The 20,585-nt window shown below is 38.2% G+C and overlaps 2 protein-coding genes across 2 annotated transcripts in view; both read right to left on the reverse strand.

Annotated features, from left to right (window-relative positions):
- Positions 1 to 20,585, reverse strand: part of LOC149552286 (DEAD/DEAH box RNA helicase family protein) — a 182,159-nt gene that overhangs the window by 38,174 nt on the left and 123,400 nt on the right. The gene's annotated exons all lie outside the window — the stretch shown is intronic.
- Positions 12,505 to 14,996, reverse strand: LOC149552288 (uncharacterized). The gene is made up of 6 exons (XM_089787807.1): positions 14,860 to 14,996; positions 14,489 to 14,720; positions 14,209 to 14,361; positions 13,670 to 14,070; positions 13,116 to 13,515; positions 12,505 to 12,997 (listed from the first exon to the last, which is right to left on the reverse strand). Exons 2-6 carry the CDS (start codon positions 14,700 to 14,702, stop codon positions 12,684 to 12,686), a joined length of 1,482 nt encoding a protein of 493 aa, XP_089643933.1. The 5' UTR covers positions 14,703 to 14,720; positions 14,860 to 14,996; the 3' UTR covers positions 12,505 to 12,683.

Below are 20,585 nucleotides of genomic sequence, written 5' to 3' on the forward strand. Positions count from 1 at the left end.
TATAATGCACTTTTATAATTAAATAACTTTATAAAATAAAAAATGCAACTCAACTTAAAATTATAACATGTAGGCCGCGCATAAAAAAGTAATGATAAAATAATATCTCCAAGAGCATAATAAGCCATCCAATCCTCAAATAAATGCTAAAATGACCCTCTCATCACAACTACCAGTCTACGAGAGTCCGTGATAGACTGATTCAGCACGCAAAACTATTGCAACTGAAATGTCCCTTTTCTGATTTTTCATGATATTTCACGCCTCTAATCAGATCTTTAAAATCAAACAACTAATATCACAAAGATCCACCAAATTCCTCAAGAAACCCCAAATCGGGTATGTTGAAAATAGTGCTAAAAGCTTCACAACTTCACAAATTATTAATAAATCTGAAAATGGAAATTTTTACAGAACTTTCAGCAGCATAACAGCCTACAAATTGACATTTCCAGATCCGTATAGCCTTTACACAACAGCTCGAAAATGTAGGACCAAAACTATGCTCATCGGGCTCCCGAAATAGCACAAAATATGCCCGGAAACACCACAAAAACACTAATAATCTATCTCAGAAGTTTAATCACGTCCCAATATATATATTCAGCTCTATTTTAACATTTAAAAGTCTGATATACAACAGCAACCCACACTGATATGAAATACTCAACTGTAAACACCAAACTCATACAAAAACACACCCGAAAACTCACAAATCTGCACTGTTCAGCACAAAGGCAAACTCTGTATGAGCATGCACATGGAATGGCTTCAAACTCCCGTCCTTAGCCTTCCTGGAAACCTGCAAACTCCTGTTCTTGGGTCTCCCTGGAAACCTGCAAACTCCCGTTCTTGGGTCTCCTTCTCCACAGGGTTGGCAGCCTCTGAAGAATAACAAAGAATGAGCAAAAATCAAATTCTGGAATGAGCCCAAAATGCCTCCAAACCCCTTAAAAGAGGGCATAACTGTAACTCACGTCCAAGAGAGGTTAATGAAACTTATTTTAATAATAATTTTCATTTATTAGTCCAACGGTTTCCAAAGATTAACCCCCTTTTTCCGAAACTTCACTTTCTTGGGCCTGCCTGCCTTAGCAAAGATTTTCTTTTTTAATTATTTGAAAAGGGGACATGACAGCAACCAAAACGAGGACATTACAGTCTGCCCTTCCTGAAATTGCTTGTCCCCAAGCAATGGTTGTACAACAAACTAGTCGCTCCACCTGGATCCCAAATGTAGTCATGAACTGTATTGCTCTCAGTCAACATAGTCTCCTGCAACAACATTTGAAATATAACCAAGAGGAATCCATGAATGAATCGTGAATCACGGTGTAACTAAACTCCAAATCCACTACTGTCACAGTCAAGAACCCACGAGGCACAAACTCTCAAAATATCGGACCCCAAGTAGAGTAGATCACCCAAACTGTCAACATAATAAACACCATCCACACAACCCACTGTGTTATGCCGAATGCACACTCCAGCTCTGCTACAATGGTGACCACTCCCACATGAAACTGCACCAAATACAGAGAATCCACACACTATACATCTACTACAGTTAACACAACTCTACAAATTACCGGCCACTGTCTCATAACCATAACACCCATGCACTGCTGATGGTGAATAGTCATTACACAGTAGAGAGCAAAAATGAGAGCCCAATCCAAACCTATCTGCCATTAACTCCTCAACACATGGATCAAAAGCAAACCGATGAACATATCCTACAGTATAATGTCGGTAAAAAGAACCAATCCCAGTCAAAGACTCATCCTGCAGACGTGATACGACCAACTGTGACTGATCATCAGCTAAGTCAGATGATGATATAGCCAAGGGTGCAGAATCAACAACATCACTAGTCTCTGTGCCCTTCAAGTCAAACATACCACAATGCTCAGCTGCACCTACCTCCAGTGGAAACGGACGAAGTATGCCAATACTAGTGTCGTGGACAGATATATCCTCATCTCCACTGCCTCTATCAACCTCAACCATGGACATCCTCGGATCACCAGACACCAGGGTCCGTGATTGTACAGAATCTGCTAAAGACTGAAGTCGTTCTAACTCCATGGTCACCTTAGCTAAATGAAACTGTGACTCCTTAAAAGCCAACTGTGTACTCTCAAGAAACTCAGAAGTCACCTCGAGCTGCTGAGTAAGCTCACTCACCTCATCTTCCTTGACCAATAACGCGTCATATGTTGTACTGCCCCACTCCATAAGATAATTACTATCAACTACCAACTGCATATAATCCTGTCTCAGAATCCGAATAGCCTCCCATAAAGAGTGGATCTCTGTCAAGGAAAGATAATTGCCTCCCTGCTCATCACTAGTAGGAGAACCCCATCCATAAATTGCTAACAACTGACGAACAGAATCGAAATGCTCGCAAGCGATAGAAATGTCTCGCTCACCAACTCTCAGCTAACTAGACACATGATTGTGCCGACTAGTTTAACTCCTATACTCTATCCCTGGTACACTGTCCAAAGGAGTAACCTCAGAATAGCCATCATCTGTAATACTCAGATCCTGGGACTCTCCTGTAAACTCTGTCATCTCTAAGAAATCATCAACATGTGACCTAACTGTAAAAAAAAACTGAGTCCCTGCTATACGCACTAACTCCCAAATTGAGCTCACCTCAAGACAAAGCTTGTCCACATGTCTCTCAGAATCCTGGAGAGCCAACTGAATACACACCAAGGAATTTCGAGTATCATCCAACTCATGAGAAAGTCGATCAACCTCCTCCTCCTTCTTCTTCAATGCATCTAAATAGATCCCTGCAAGATTAAGGAGATGATCGCTATCTGAAAGTAGGTGTATGTAACTTACCTTCATTGCCTCCATGCCTTCCTTGATCTGTTGTAAGTTGTCACAAGAAGAACCTGTTGTGACTCCCTTCTGTCTCTCCTGCAGTTGAATCATCCAAATGTGATTCTCAATCAATCCATGTATCTTGTCATGATGAGATAAAGTCGTGACAATATGCATGTCCCTTATCTTCAATTGGCTTGCCAAACCAAGTAAAGAGCTACTAGCCTCTATCTCATGTCAAGAAGCATCCAATTGTGCTTGATACTCATTTTCTGCAAAGTCCTGAATGCTCACTTTCTGATCAACTGTACTATCCTCAAAAATGATAGTATCCTCAACTGCTGTAACTTCATCCAGCCCAACTATACTGGAATCACTATCTGTGTCAATCACACAATCCGGTGTGCCTATGATATCACCTTCTGATGCTACTGGCTCAACCTGCACAACATTTGTAACCCCTTCTGCCTGTGAAGATGATGCAGATAAACCATTACCTGAAGATGTGCTAATGTCTCCCTGTATCGAATCAGCATGTTTGTTAAACTCCTCATACAAGTTTCTACCTGTCGTAGGGAAGGTATGATCCTTAGGCCTATCAAAACGTTCAATCAGTCTCTCCGTAAACTCTACATATGAGGTAATGTGTGCATGACCCATAGTGACCATACCATGATGCCACCACTCGTGTGCTAACCCATCCAGGTTAATTGTTGCATACTTAATAGCTTCTTCCTCAAGCATAGGGTTCATTTGAAAGTATGTGTCAAGCTTTTGAACCCAAGCTCTTGCTGTAGACTTCCCCAAGCCATCATAATATGGTAATTGAAGTTTCCCTACTTTCTTCCGTAGCTCATAGCTCTGGTTCCTGTCATGTCCACGTGGCATATGCTTCATCCGCACATCTACATACTCCCTAAAGGTAATTGCAGCAATAAAATCTGGACCTCCAGCTTCCCAATCTCTCCTCAGCTGGTCCTGTATATTAGTGATCTGGGGCTCTGGTACGGGTTGCTCTGGAGCTCTAGGAGGAAATGTGGGAATCATGGGCCGCGAACTCACTGTCCTAGTTTTCTGGGGTGCATGACCGAAATTGTTCCCAACTTGTTCACCTCCATTATGTGTCCCATCCTGATTATTACCATTCTGATTATTTCCTCCACCCACATTAGCATTCAACCCCATTTGACGAGCCATCATCTGCATCAGAAGCTCCAATCTATGACTCTGTTCCTGTGCTCTCTGCTCTGCTAATCGCTGTCCCTGTGCTAAGGTGTCTAATAACTGTAAGAATCTTTCCTCTCCCTGATCTGGACTGGCATTCCCGCCTCTGCCTAATCCTATATTCCTGTCATCTCGGTCACCCATATTGATGTCTTGATCAAAGAATACCTCCTCTGTATTTGTATGACTAGATTCTATGTCCACCTGCACGGATGAACTAGATTGTTCGCTCTACAGGTCTGAAATCCTATTTTGTCTTGCTCTAGTATTGCGAAAATTATAAGGCCCCTGTCACATGCTCAAACATAAATGCTCTGATTTTAGTGTTTTGACATTTCGTCAAACACTTTCCCCTCTATCTGGCTGTTCCAAATTCCCTATAAGACCTCCACAAGATGGTAGGACTTATAGCTCTGATACCACTGTAATGACCCTTACTCAAAGTTCACTAAAAACTACTAACACTGAACTATGCAATTACGTCAAACACTTGGCATGTAGTCTGAACTGTGCAATGTAACATACTGAATATGTGCTAAGCAATTTCATCAAACACTTGGCAAGCAATCAACTACACTGCTGAGATATAAAATGCTGAAAGAAATATTTGTTAAATTATAATTCCATCCTACTCCATGATACCCAAACAATGCCAATTTATATATATATATATATATATATATATATATACGCATTCAATTAAGATGTTGCTGCTCTTACAATCAATTACAACTTCAGATTACCAGTAATTTATGGTCTTCTACAAAATTAACAGTGCACTATCATGACTGATTACAAAGTATTAAACATGCTTTTTGTGTCACTATCCAAGATATACCAATGTCCTCTGCAGCTGGGTACAAACAGAGACAAAATTCATAGTCTTTCTTGTCACATGAACAACAATTGATATTTAGAAATGCATCTCGCATATACAGCAGTGACTTTATCCATTAAACTCTCATATACAACATATATTTAGATAATTGTAATTAAAAGAAGAACCTGGGAATGATGCAACAATGTTGTCTATATGCTGAAGATACAGTGATCAGGTTGCAACCTTAATCTGTCCCAAATCCAGCAACTATACGGTTTGCAAGTACAGTCGTACCTGTACGGCCCTGTTTGATTTTAGTATAAATTGTTTCCTTCTCCAAATGGTGCTAAATCAAGCATAGTCTGAATCGCCCAGGTCTTAGGAATGCAAACAAATTGGCAACTTGAATTTCAAACCAAGTATGATGAATTTATGACTCCAAATATGCTCTCAATTTGATCTTTGAAAATGACCAGTTCTGCATCGAATTTGTGCATAAATATTGTCCCAGACTTTACAAAACCCTTCTAACAAATATGATGCAATCTTTTCACCAAAATGACTCCAGAGATGTTCACTGTCAAACCTAGTCTAAAAACTCAATGAAGCTCAACTTGAAATGCTTTTTCGTATCTGCTTTTTCGAGCTACTTTTTTGGACCTACTTTTTTTCGGACTGCTTTTTCAGCCTGCTTTTTTTCGGTTCTGCGTTTTAAAAAATAAACCCTCAATCAAATTCCTGTCCAAACTGAATATACCAATGAAGATCAACATGAAATGGCTGGGTACCACTTCCAATGTGCAACCCTTCAAAAGGTTTTTCACTTCCTCAGTTATGCAATCTCTTGAGAGGTATCGTTCTCAAGGATTATGCTAAATATTTGCAGACTATCAAGCTCCACAAATGCTCATAGAAGATGTAGTTGAGTTACCAAATCCCGTCCATGCAAATGAGAGGCCAAGCCCTCTATTTATTCACTTTTCTAAGAAGTTACTAAGAACTTCTACAAGCATCCATTATAAAAACTCATTATAATGCACTTTTATAATTAAATAACTTTATAAAATAAAAAGTGCAACTCAACTTAAAATTATAACATGTAGGCCGCGTATAAAAAAGTAATGATAAAATAATATCTCCAAAAGCATAATAAGCCATCCAATCCTCAAACAAATGCTAGAATGACCCTCTCATCACAACCACCAGTCTACGTGAGTTCGTGATAGACTGATTCGGCATGCAAAACGATGTCAACCAAAAAGGGGACATTACACTCCACAAGAAAATAACCATTCTTTCCAAGTTACTATTCAGGATTTGAACATATGAAAGTGCGTTACAAACCAGTAATATAAAATTCGAAAACTCTTATACAACTCTGTAAACATATTATTGCATTATACAACAGCAATACAATAACCAGCACCAAAAACTCACTCTTAAATACAGATTAACAGTTAGATTGGAATACTAGAATAAGAACCTGTAAGCACATATGAAACATCTAAATTGATGTCTCCCTGGACAATGGGTTTGCGTCCACTATCTACCGACACGAGGGGCTACATCCTCATACTAGCTAAAAGCTAAAGCTTTCCAAATACTCTCACAAGAGAGAACTGAAATTTGAAATAATAAATCAAGCATCCTCAATGAAGGAGTCTCTTTTCCTTTTATTCTCATAGTTGCAACTCTTCGACCCCCCCTTCCTAGCCTTTCGTCTTCTCTCCCTTTGTCCTATTTTGCCAACTTTATAATATTAAATTGACCCCTTTATAATTTGAGTCTACGCTTTCCAAGGTAATTTTAATATTATACAATTATGTCTTTAACTTTTGTAATGTCCCAAAAAGGGACATTACAAATCTCCCCTCCTCAAAATTGTTTGTCCTCAAGCAATTAATACCAAGATCCCATCTAAGGCTGTAGGTAGCTCTATAGCCCGATCTAAGAACACGTCTTGCCATACTACGAAGCAAGGTGTCGAGCTACAATCCATCTATCAACCAGATCCCTGACCCCCATGTTAATCCAAGTAATGTCACTACACTTGAGGACTGTAAAACTTTGAATATCATCATATCCAATCTCAAACTAAGGTTACAACCAAGTACTCAACAAACCATGGGTACAAATGGCCAACACCTGGGTCCCAAACATTGATGGCATAACCGGCTGATATGATGAGACAAAAATGTATCCAAAAACTATGTACACCCCAGAAGATGGTGACAACCCATCCCAAGTAGATGATGTAGGACACAAGCTGCCCACAAGCTGAAATCAATACCAAGGGCGCATAAAAGATAATACTGCCATTATCACTCTAAAAATCCCTAAATACATAGGGGTCATGAGAAAGAATGAAGCTGAAAAAGCATTCCCTACAATCAACACATAACTCTCCTCAATCCTCCAGCAAGATCTGTTCAACTGCTGAAATAAGAAATCCAACCAACCTATATAAAAGTTAGAATTTGGAACCATGTAAAGGTTGTACGAAAGAGGGGCAGTAGTAGTCACTTCACCACACTAATCCTGTAACCAAGGTTCGCTGTTAAGAACTATAGCTTGACCCAAATCTTTGAAGTCAAGGTCACCCTCTTCCTAGAAATCAAGAGGAACTCTCTCCTCTAACTCAAAAAGTAGGCTATCGGAAATCCAAACAGCATCTACCTCAAACAAAGGGTTGTCTATAAACTGAAGGAGATCTAAAGTTTTGGAACATGGTTGCTTGGGGCAATTACCAAATCATACATCTACTAAATGCTATCAAGTTCATTAGTTATCTTAAGAAAAAATTCCTGCCTCTCTTTATCCTCGTGTTCCCTAAAATGATTTGTGCTCCGAATCTGATTTTCCACTTCCTGAAGAGAAAACTGTGTATCAACCAATGCCTCACTAGCATACTTAAGCTCCTTGTTGAGGTCTTTATATCTCATTCCTTTCTTAATTCAATTGCCGATATAGGATCCAACAACCTTAAGAGTATAATTCCTATTGGAAAGCAAACATAATTAATCTAATTTCATAGTCTCAAGAGTTGTTTTGACGACCTACAAACCAGCAACAAGCCAATCTCCATTCTCTTCGCTTTGTGCCTACCTATAGAGATCCTCAACCAACTTCTGAGTGCTGTCATGACGTACCAAAGACACCATAACCAAGTCTTCACTAACCTTCAACTGGTTCTTTAAGGTGTGCATTTCATTATTGTCCCGTTGAAGCTGTTCATCATCTTGTAGTGTCATCTTAGGTTGTTCCTCTAAATTCATGTCATGGGTATCAGAAATATATGGTTCATCATACAAATATTTCAACCTGCTATTACCTTGTGTGCAATCAACATCATCAACTTGCTGGTTGACACTAACCTCCAATTCACCAACATAGAAAATTGCATCTTGAGTAACATCCTCTACATGAATGCTAGAAAGTTGTAAATCAACGGTGATTGACTGTTCTTCTTTTTCAAGAACCTCTATTAAATGATTTTGGCCTGCTGGAAATTCTACATACAAATTTTTGCACTGGTCTTTTTCAAGGAGATCCTGAACCAATTCAAAATACTTTCTTTTTGCCATATTAGACTTATTTTTCTGCTCTAGATGAAGATCCAAGTAATTGTTGAATGGTAATTCATTCTAAACTCAATTAGGAAGTTTTTTATATTCTCCGTAAATGTCAACTATTTATGCTCTTATATTAGAATTCTAGGCTGACTACTCTTGTAACTTCATAGTACCTTTCCTGATCCCTGTAACTGGGTATCCTTCTTCAGAAGATGTCCCAACTATATCAAATTGGTCATATAAAGAGCTGGAGTGTATTCGTTGGTTCTTACTTTGCAAGAAATTCATGAGACCAACCATATAATCTTTGTCCTTGTCCACACCATTTTTCAATTGATTTTGATGGTTGTTTGGGGACCATCTATGTTTGGATGTTTCTTCATGCGAGTAGCATGAGCACCCTTTGTGCACTGATGTTTCTTCCAACATGTCACCTTCACTGGAATAGGAACCAAAGGAATTGATTCTATTATTTATAACAGGACTTCTCCTATTTTCCATTTGTCTGTGTCTTCTTCCATTTTCAATTTTTGCATGTGTCCTTGCATCCATAATTTGCCAATGCTTGTGGCTCTTCTCTCTATATCTTTCCACTTCTAATTTGGTATCTTCCTTGCTTCTGTCATCTTCACTACAATGGTACAGCTGGTGAGACTGATCAATATGTTTCCCAAAATATCTTCTAGATGCCTCTTCACTGCAATTACCTAAATTCACTTTGCATCTGATCCTTGGTAACAACTGGTCTCACCCATATAATGCACATCCACTAGTACTTCTAGAACTTGATCTTCTACTGTCAATCCTCTTCGATTTATAATTAACATCACTGTCAATGTTGTCCTCGCATAATAAATCTAAATCTGAAAAGTCATTTGAATTACCCCTAATTGATGATGACCTACTGATTCCTAAACCAAACTGACTAATATTTATATTTCGCTGTTCTCCTGGCAGCCTACTACATGCAAATTCATTTTTACCTCCACAGACTCCTACTGTAAACTCCATTGTCTCATTCATGAATATCCCGATTTGGCTCTATAAGTACGCAGTTTATTACTTCTGCTACACACATCTTCACACTTCCTTGTTTATACTGGACTAGAGACCACTAGTCTCATCCTGAACTACAAACGTATCTGTTATACTACTGAATCCCAAGCAACGCCTTGAACATAATTCAAACGAACATCCAAAACCTTCCAATTTTTCCCATTCTCTGCATAGTGCAGCTTCCATATACTAGCTCCCCACCATCAACACCTAAAGCAAGTTCTCCTATAAGCCCAAACACTTCAGATTTTCAAAGTCCCCTGCAAGAGAATACCAACAATATGGAACAATGTCCAAACAAGGAACCAACAGCAATTACTCATGAGCATTCATATCCTCTCAATGTGATTCGCACTAATCGTGACAAGTGTTACGAAAAAACATATCACCGCAATAATGAGATTATTCACTATTCCACTCTCGACTTAAAGGTAACTGGCAGACATATGCCCAAATTCATGACACCTTTCAATAATCCTCCAATGGAGAGTTACACCTATATAAGCTTCTTTGAATAGGCCAACGTATACTCTTGGAATTACCACTCTTTCAGTGACAAAGGTTCTTTGATAACCATTCTTCCATACATGTCAACACTCCTTGCTAATTGAGGACTCCTGATGATGCTTTCTACACTACCATGATAGACGGCTCCAAGGCATACTATGATGATGAGTTTCTGCCACTCCTACGTGGATGAAGACATATGGAGTTTGCAAAAAGCGTTACAAGATTTCCAGCACGCAACTATAGTTTTTGAAATATTCACTCCAAATACTTCAATCATCTGTGGTACTCCTTAAGATTAACATGCCCATCACTATCACCTGTGACTCCAGACTCGAGTAGCTACTTCACGACAATTAAAATTTGAAGATTTATTTTGCAATTAATGATGCCAATGGAACGATAATCTGCCAATGACTTCTTCCCACACTTGGTATTTAGAAAATTGTTTCATATGTGTGCGGCTCTAGAACATTCAGAGTACATGAAAAGCCAATGTAGTTATATGTATAATTTCAAACACCATAAAATTCCTGGTGATGCATTTTCCGCAAAACTCTAAAGATTCCAAACTTCGAGCATCAATTACATCTACCATTCACAATTATGTTGGCAATGGAAAGGGCTTTGTATCTCCTATCCTGGGCTCCTCACGATAATTGTGATGCTTCCCATGCAAAATTGTTCTTGATTCTCTTGTTGATGACCAACCTAGAGATGTTTAAAGAGATCTTGTTCTGCCGTTTTGATTAATACTCAAACGTGCAATCTTTCAATGGTTCATACAACACCAAATATTGTCATTACAACTCCAGAGGCAATACTCCTTTTTTGTTCCCATCACACCTAGCTTGGTTCTTGTTAACAACAATGTCTTTCAATGATTCTCGTGAACTCAAATCTCTGTCTCGATTATTCATTCACTACGTCTCTATTTCAACGAAAGGAAAACCTACTTGGGTACTCCCATCTGCATCAACTGAAGACAAAGAGTTCAGACGCCGCTATATTGCCATTATCTTTGCTTATTTTCATCAATCTTTGCACCATTCCAAACGCATAGTAAATATGCGTCACCCAAATATTCTTACCAAACTATGCGACAGTCTTCAAGCAAGATAAACCGCCCATATGAAGTTTTTATACTTTTAACTTGCAAATGATTATATTGTTACAAAGAATTGTACTCTAATGCTACCTTCTTGTTGTCATTTTTAATTGTCTTGGATTCTTCCTGCGGCACGACAGAACCCACACAACAATCACCTTCGCCTTAGTGGCCAATATAAATATTTCCTATATACCCTTACCTTTGGAAACAACTGACTCCTATTAATTGTAGATTTGTCCCCAATATTCTTCCACAACAATAGACACTGATTTACCCAGATTTCAAAATACATTACTCCACTAGTACATTGATAATTCTAATAACAACCTTATGGATTCGTTTTTTGATATCAATTCACAGGCTGGCAGGAAAACCAGCTCTAATACCACTGAAATATCCCTAACTGGATATTTACTCAATTTTCCCTTTCCTGAATATATTCAAAACTAAACACAATCAAAAATCGGTAGAAATCCAAACAGATGTTTAACCAGCTTCTTCTTGATTATAATTTTCAAACTCAAATGAAGGCAAACATAATACAATACAACAATAAAACCAGCAAATTCTCCACAAGAAAATAACTGTTATTTCCAAGTTACTATTCAGGATTTGAACATATGAAAGTGCGTTACAAACCAGTAATATAAAACCCGAAAACTCTTATACAACTCCGTAAACACGTTATTACATTATAACAGTGTAACGAGACTCAGACTCGGCTTGGACTCGGCAAGAGTAACTTGACTCGTGACCCGGCTTTGACTCGTGACTCGGCAAAGTGAAAAAACCTCGAAATTTTGAGATTTTTTAGGATTTAAAGAACATTCCATGCACCCATTATTGAATAAAGCGTAAAGACAATAACATCATTAAATAGAAGATAATTTGATCATAATGCACATGCCACATACTTAAAGTTCAAAACTTAAAACTTAAAAGTCAAACATCGATTACATATGTACAATACTACAAAGTTACAAACTTAAAAAGGTAAATTGTTAAAAGTAAATACTATATTACTAGTAATTAAAGTCAAACTAAGATAAATCCATGCAAACCATCAAAATGTATATGTATTATCATTTATGCATTATGAAATCCAACACATCAAGATTCAATAGTCATCATCAAATTCAAATGTTCCAAATGCTGATCATATATTAAGTTACTGTTAAACTGTTAAACAAAAAGTTAAAACAAGACTATAAGTCTACAGCTATGGCTCCAAGTCGTAGTCATCATCATCATCCTCATCCTCGGGCTCATCCTCATCGTCATCCTCATCCTCATCCCCAACCTCAGCCTCAACCTCAGGCTCAAGCTCAGTATAATCTACAAAATGCCTCTTAGTAAGGCATCTAAGGTAGTACCTGGATGTCTCAGTAGCCATAGCATTAGCTCGTGAGGTGCCTTTAGGATCAACTGTACTCTCTGCCTCTGGCTCTACCAATGTCTGTGAGGTGCCACTAGGAACAACTGGAGCTCTCTGATCCTCTGCTACCATAGCCACAGCCTCAGCCTGGCCCTCTCTATCTGCCTGGTCAAGCCACTATAGGTCCTCATCATCAAAGACAGGATCAATAGCCTCATTGATCCAATCAGACTCTGGATCAACCTCCTCTAGAGTAATCGGAGAGGTGTCACTATCCAAAATCTCTCTGATCCTAATGCGCAGGTTGTAGTGCACAAAGACTAGACTATTCATTTTCTGCACAGACAACCTGTTATGCCTCTTCGAGTGGATGTGCTCGAACATGCTCCAGTTGCGCTCACATCCAGAAGCGCTACTTGGCTGGCTCAAAATGCGGATGGCGATTTGTTGAAGGTTTTTGGTTGAAGGCCCAAACATTTGCCACCATCTATCTGAATTTTGAAAAAAGGAAAACAAAAAAATATTAGTCTCATTTCAAAATTTGAACTTTAAGTTTAAAGCTAGAAATTTAGAAACTAGATTGTGTAAGGCTTAAGCTGCAATCTTTACCTGGCTGCAATTTTGTACGAACTTCTTTGCAAATTTGACTTGAAAAAATGGGCCCTGATGCATTATCATAGGCATCCATCTGAAGCAATATATCTGTGGGATTAGAGGACATCTTCGATACCACTGTGTATAGGCCACTAAGAACCTCCTCATCTGCCTTGAAATCATCAAGGAAACAGTATGCCGGATTGAGGCAATAGGTTGCTGCGTGGATGGGCTTATGAAGCTGATTTTGCCATCTCCTATCAATTATGTCCCAAATAGGGCCATAGTTTTCCTCAACTCCTACATATTTGGCCTTAATAGTCTCCTTGACCCTATCCATGCACTCATAAATGTAGCCCATAGAGGGCTTCTCGCCATCAGCAACTCGTACGAGGGCTACAAGGGGCTCGGTGATCTACAAAACAATTAAACAAAAAAACAATTTAGTGAATGATGAAACTTTGCAAAGTTGCACAATGAAAATAAAACAAAAATATGTATGAGACAAATTAATTTATAAAATTTTAAGACTTAAGCTTTTAAAAATTTTAATTTAAATTTTAAATTACCTCCACAATCTTCGAACATGGCTCCCAAAAATCATAATCATCATAAATGCATTTTGTTGCATCTATCCCTGCAGGGTTGCTCACAAAGGAGGAGGAACTCCATTCTGGACCAACAAACATGCACCTCAACTCTAACCTTGAACTCAACAAGGATTTTAGTGTGATAAAGTTAGAGGCAAATCTTGTGATACCCGGACGAGCCAACTCCTTTCCCTTCGTGTATTTCCTCATAGAACTGAGGACCAAAGCATAATTATAGATGAACTTACAAAGATTTTTGGCCTTGGTAACACATGATTTCACCCATACAAGCTTGCCAATATCCTCTAACATGAGGTCGATGCAATGGGCCGCACATGGAGTCCAAAAGATTTTTGGGTGTCTCTCCATCAATAGTTTTCCTACAGCAATTTTAAATTAGTTAGTAAACAATGAAAAATTTTGATGTATTAAAAAACTTTTAATTTTCAAAATTTAATGAAAAACTAAAACAATTTTTTTAGAAGTAGAACTTAGAAAGTTAGAAGTTAAAATTTTACCTGCAGCAACATAATTAGCTGCATTATCTGTCACCACTTGGACAACATTGTCTTCCCCCACCTCCCTTATGACCTCCTCAATAGTCTCACATAAGAATTTTGCATTTTTCACACATGAGGAAGCATCTATGGACCTCAAAAACATGGTGGATCCTGAAAGTGAAAATTAAACAAAATAATTATCATTCAAGAATCAATAGTCAATAAAACAAAATTTCCATTATTCAATAATAGTATACATTAAATTTTAGACTTCAAGAAGTAGAGCATGATGAATTACCTCCGCTAGAAACAAGAAAATTTAGGAGGGTTCTGGACCTCCTATCTGTCCATCCATCTGTCATGACGGTACACCCCTTTTGGCTCCAAATCTTTTTGTGGTCCTCCAACTCAAGTTTCATCTCCTCAACCATATCTAGCAAGAGGGGGCCACTCAACTCATCTTCAGTGGGGGCTTTGAACCCCGCACCATAGATGGAAACTGCATCAATCATCCCTGTCAATAAGGAGTCCTATTACATTTATAAAAACATTTTAATTAGCATATTTCAAATTTTCAAACATCAAGTTAAAAGTATAAAATTGAATATAAATTTTAAAACTTAAAACGTAAAACAATCAAATATAAATGAAGTTGAAAACTTGAAGTACCTGGCTGCTATAAATGGAATGTCGCAGAAAAACCAAAACTTGCAAATTGCTCTTACTCCAGCTTCATGTATCTCCCTATTCCAGCCCATGCTCTCAAGTGAGGGTTGTGCACCAGGAGTGGTACGCGGTACAAAAAAGTTGTCCAACTTACTAGATTTTTTGACTCTAGAACGAAGAATAGCAGCACTACTAGAAGGGGCAACAGCAGTAGCATCACTAGAAGTGCAAGGAATAAATGTAGAAGAAGCACGAGCAACAAAAACACTAGGACAATAGGGGGGACGGGAAGAACCTTCTCCAACATAGCCTGCTGACTCAGAAACATTTGCAGATGAGTGTGGAAGGGAACTAGAACCAATCAAAGCTAACTCTTCTAATTGTTTTTTTTTTAATTCTTTTTCTTGTTCATATTTTTCCAAGGCTACATAACAAAAACGTTGAGCCTCAACAGTTGCAGCTCCACATGGCTCAATATCATCACCACGTAAGCCAGCAATATGATATTTTAATCTATTTATCCCCCCACTATTAATGGTTTTGCAAAATAGGCATTTTGTTTGAGTTCTCTTTCTACCCGAAAATTCTATGGTGAACTTCCAACACTCATCTTTTTTGTTGCCTTTAGAGAGCTTGGGTTTTTTACCTCCTGAAGCCATTATGATTTAATTAAGGAAAAAGGTAAAGGTTGCTGCAATAAGACATTTTAGACCAGATATTAGTATTACCATTTCAGCATTGCATTTTATGAAGATCTAAAGTTATAAAAAAACTCATAAACAAACAAAAAAAATTCATGCAAAAAACCCATAAGCATAGACAAAAAAAACATCAAAATCTAAACAATCAAGTCTTACCTCTTTCAAATGCTTTGGGAAGTGTTGAGAAGAGCTCCTATAAACTTCTTGATGATCTAAATGCAAGCTCCAATGTCACAAATGCAAGCTTTTCTCCTCCTCCTCCTTTCAGCTGGTTGCAAAACAAGAAAACTCTATTTCTCTTCTACCTCTCTCTCTCTTTCTTCTTTTCACTATAGACTGTTATGGGAGCCCTTTTAGGGTTATATGAGTGAGAAATGTTAAAAAAAGTTGAAAAAAATTATATTTTAATGGTCGAATTTTTGCCTACCACGGCTAGGTCAAGCTCAGCCGGGTCAGGCGAGTCACTCCCCGTGACTCGCCGCTCACGGGTCATGAGTCATTGTGACTCGGCAAGATCAGCGCGGCTCGTTGACTCGCGCGACTCACGTGACTCACGTGACTCACCACGAGTCATGTTACCCTGCATTATACAACAGCAATACAATAACCAGCACTAAAAACCCAATCTTAAATACAAACAAATAGTCAGATTGGAATATTAGAATAAGAACCTGTAAACGCATATGAAACACATGAATTGATGTCTCCCCGAACAATGGGTTTGTGTCCACTATCTACCGGCACGAAGGGCTACGTCCTCATACTAACTGAAAGCTAAAGCTTTCCAAATACTCTCGCAAGAGAGAACTGAAATCTGAAATAATAAATCAAGCATCCCCAATGAAGGAGTCTCTTCTCCTTTTATTCTCATAGTTGCGACTCTTTGACCGCCCCCCCTTGCCTGGCCTTTCGTCTTATCTCTCTTTGTCCTATTTAGCCAACTTTATAATATTAAATTTGACCCTTTTATAATTTGAGTCTATGCTCTCCAAGTCAATTTTAATATTATACAATTTTGTCTTTTACTTTTCTAATGTCCCAAAAAGGGACATTACAGCTAACAATTTGGAGGAACGTCCAAGCTGGTAGATTTCAATAGTTTTCGTTCTTGAGATTGAAATCTGCCGAAAAATTCTGTCAATAGAGCTCTCCTCAAATCTGTCAATGAATTTATAAACCTAGATGATGAATGAGCCCAAACTTTCTTTTATTCACAACTCCAACCCTAATTGAATTAGGGTTTCATTTGCCTTTTTTTAATAATAAAATAACTTCATTATTTTATTAAAAAGTGATTATAATATCACAATTATATTACTTTATTATATTAATTTGGCTTTTTTTATTCAAACAACATAAAAGTTGTCTATCTAGGAAAATGGAGTAATTATTATAATTTATTCTATTATAAAGTAATTATAATATTAATTTACAATATCAATTAATTTAGTTCCTTAACTTAGAAAATATTAAATATTCCTTATTAATCCATAAATTGTGAATTTGTGGGCTAATTTGAATTCCATCAGAAGTGCCATGATCACTGATGAAGACTGAACCCTCGAGGCTAACTTGTAGTTTTCCCCTAAAATCTAGGGATAATCGTAAAAAGTAGGCGAATAGGCCTATCAACTTATGACTAAATCTAAATGGTTCCATTCTATTGTGTGCACCTTTGGGATGCATGTCAATGAGCTAAGAGTTCTTCCTCAAAAATAGAAGTGCATCCTAAAAAATAGGAAATGCAATCAAAGTCCCCAAAATCTTCACAAAGGCCTCTAGTTGCCTCCTAGACACCTAGTTAATCCCTAAAAATAGGGATCCCTCGTAAATTTTAAGTTGTCGTCAACTGCTTTAAACTGACTAAAGAGCTCATGTGTGATTCTCTACACCCTATATGCATTCCCTCCACACTCTTCTAGCCTACAAGAACCAAGATGGTAGGCCAACCGTGCTCATATGTGTGTCTCCTAGAAAGGGGACATTAGAGTCCTCCCTTCGCAAAGATTGATTGTCCACAAGCAATTCATCATTGTATACTCAACAACAACATCTAGGTCCCATAACCATCTCATGACTATTGCTCTGCCAATCTACTGCACCACTTTGATATAACTAATTGTACTGTAATACAACAACGCTCTGGAAAACACCACTAATCATGAATGGTCTTGGATCCCAGGTCCACAGGAGAAGTCTTACATGAAAGCCACTCTCAAACTCTTGTCATGCTAATTTGAGCACATTATCACCATGCCGAAAATGGTGAAGCAATCTTGTGGAGCCCATCCAACCTACATTTCTAACATTATCACCACCTGGATCCTAAAATAAATGAAACTTACACCCATCCATCATAAGGTGGTAAGAATACATGGAGGAATTTACTATTCCAAACCTCACACTACACTCTTCAATGTGCCATGAATGCAAGATAACACCATGACATCGTGCCTGCTAAAATAATGACCTCTCTGAATCCAAGTATCTATGAATGCTAACGACATAGGAGTAGCGATCTTTGTCGGATACTTGTCATTATAATGAGATATCAAACAGTAACCTGCAAACAATTGAGACAAACACTCGCATCCTCTAATCCCAACTAAAGTAGACAAAAAAACCCCTTCCACAAAATATGATATAACTCCAGAGACATTCCACACTGACGCATCATCAAGTCCTCTACATGTGGATCAAAAGAAAATGATTAGCACTCCTCACTATGTAGTAACAATAGAAAGCCCCAACCTCTATCAAAGGCTCATCACTAATAAATCTCCAATCAAGAGATGGCTCCAACCACTAAGTCTCTCCACAAAGTCTCTATGAAGAAGCATTGTAGTCACAGTATCTACAATGGCTCCCATCAAACAATGAAAACAGCATGAACCTTGAATGAGAGTACCTTTAATGACTTCAAACAGAACCTCCAGAAACTTTGAACAGTGAAGCAGTACTCAATAAACAAGTTTGTGCAATAAAAACAATAAGAGGCGGAATTAACCTTCAGCTCGTCACTCTGATTCTACAACGCAAGTTGACTCCCAAACTCAATTGCGTGGGTTAAAGTGACAGATTTCTTTCTAGGAGAGGGAAACAAATCCACCTGAGAACCATAGTACCAACCAGATGACACTCAGCGAGCCCCCTATAAAGATGATGGAATTGTGTCAGGTGTTGACACACCTCTTTAAAGAATCCATAATGGCCACACAAGGGCTATCAACAATCTGATCTGACCAACATCATCTGTCACAATCTAGCCACGAGTGGTTCTCTGTTGGTCTCAACCCAAAATACTCACCTTATCTGAGACTACTATACCTATATCTATAATAGATGTAGCCACATCATCAACATATCCATCACTACAACTTGTGGATATATGATCACCACCAACTACCACTGTAAAAGTTTGTACAATATCTATAGCTACTAGCTAGTAAAGACTCAACTACACAATATGCTCCTCAATCCGTGACTGAGACTCGCGAAGAGTCATCTGCGCACTCTCCATGGAATCTCTAATCACCTCAAACTCATGAGTGAGGTCATCTTCCTCCACTTCCTTTCCCTATAGTGCATTATAGCAAGTGCAATCCCACTTCAAAAGATAGTCTTTGTCAGCCAATAACTGTAAATAACTATACTTTATTATTCCTATAGCTTCTTGAAGTGCATGGAACTCTATTAGGGAAAGGCCACTCTCACCGTGTTCATCCATTATATGAGTACCCCAATCAAAGGTAGCAAACATCTAACAAGAAACATCAAAATGCTCTTCGGCTGTGGCAATCATGTTGTCATTAACCTTAAGTTGCCCAACCAAATGATGAGAACTTTGTAACCAAAAACTCCCATGCAAGTGTTCTGCCCCAAAATCTGCACTATGATAAGACATTGTGTCTACATCGCTCTCCTCATGATCAACAATAGCATATGTGTTGTCATCACTGCACTCATCAACATTCAAGGGTGTGTCACTAAGAACCTCAACGGATGGTTCATATAGTAAGGTAGAAGTTGTTGATATGTTAGTATCTTCACCCACCTTTACTCCACATGTAGCTGCATCATCATCCAACTCCAGATCCTGGGATTCATTGCCACTTGTTGAATTTTTTGATCCTCTCTCTATGGTCTGATTTGAAAAATCAGACTTATGGCAGCATGAATCCTCCTCACATAATACATCAAAAATACCCAAACCTTGAGTATTTTCCTTAGACAATACATAGAAATGTGAAGTAGTCATTGTCTCATGCTGATGCAAAGAAACCTCATTGCTGTCATGAAAATCAGAAAAAGCTAACCTCTAGAATAGTTACCTCTTGAGAGACCCCTTGCAAATATGATGTAGACAAATCATTACCCAAGGCTGTCCTAATGTCTCCTTGAGTCAAATCTGCATGTCTGACAGACACATCATATAATTTTTTGCACCCCTCCTCAGTACTTGAAGACACCCAAAAATCCTTATGTAGAGTTGTATCAGCTATATGTGAAGGTTCTCTATCCATTCCATGTATAAACAGTGCATTAGCTATAGTATGATATCCGTTCCATGCTCAGTCTTGTGACAAAGTTTTAGGTGCATGTCCATGTAGTCCTTGAAAGGAAAATCTTTTTTAACACATTGAGAAAGAATGCTATACTCCTCAATTATGCTGAACACTGTTTCTTTTTTGCTGTGTGGTGTTGAACCTTTGCTAGTGGATAGTGAGTATGATCTCCTTTAGACACTCCAATCTTTGAAAGTGAATCCTCTGAATGTTGCTTCACATATGTGCTTGTATAATGGTGGTTCAATTTCTTTCCATGACTATTTATTGCTAGATGACTTTTCCATCATGTCCATTATAAGTTATCCAACTAAAAACCCAATCTAGACTAACCTGAGCACAAGTGATCTTCACGCTGATTGAATGCAATCATTACCCAACAGGTTGGCAGGATTACGCTCTAATACCACTAAAAGATGCCAACTAGGATATTGACTGAAAATTCTGAATTTTGTATTGATAT

Source organism: Cupressus sempervirens, chromosome 6, assembly GCF_028749045.1.
Source record: "Cupressus sempervirens isolate cs-2001-9-10 chromosome 6, ASM2874904v1, whole genome shotgun sequence".
In the NCBI taxonomy this organism is placed as follows: Eukaryota; Viridiplantae; Streptophyta; class Pinopsida; order Cupressales; family Cupressaceae; genus Cupressus; species Cupressus sempervirens.

Excerpts from the sequence above, each read along its gene's own strand:
- LOC149552288 (XM_089787807.1), bottom strand. The coding sequence starts at position 14,702 with ATGATTGATGCAGTTTCCATCTATGGTGCGGGGTTCAAAGCCCCCACT. Across the intron at positions 14,362-14,488 it reads TTTTCTTGTTTCTAGCGGAG|GATCCACCATGTTTTTGAGG; the intron begins GTAATTCATCAT and ends TTTCACTTTCAG. Across the intron at positions 14,071-14,208 it reads AGCTAATTATGTTGCTGCAG|GAAAACTATTGATGGAGAGA; the intron begins GTAAAATTTTAA and ends AAATTGCTGTAG.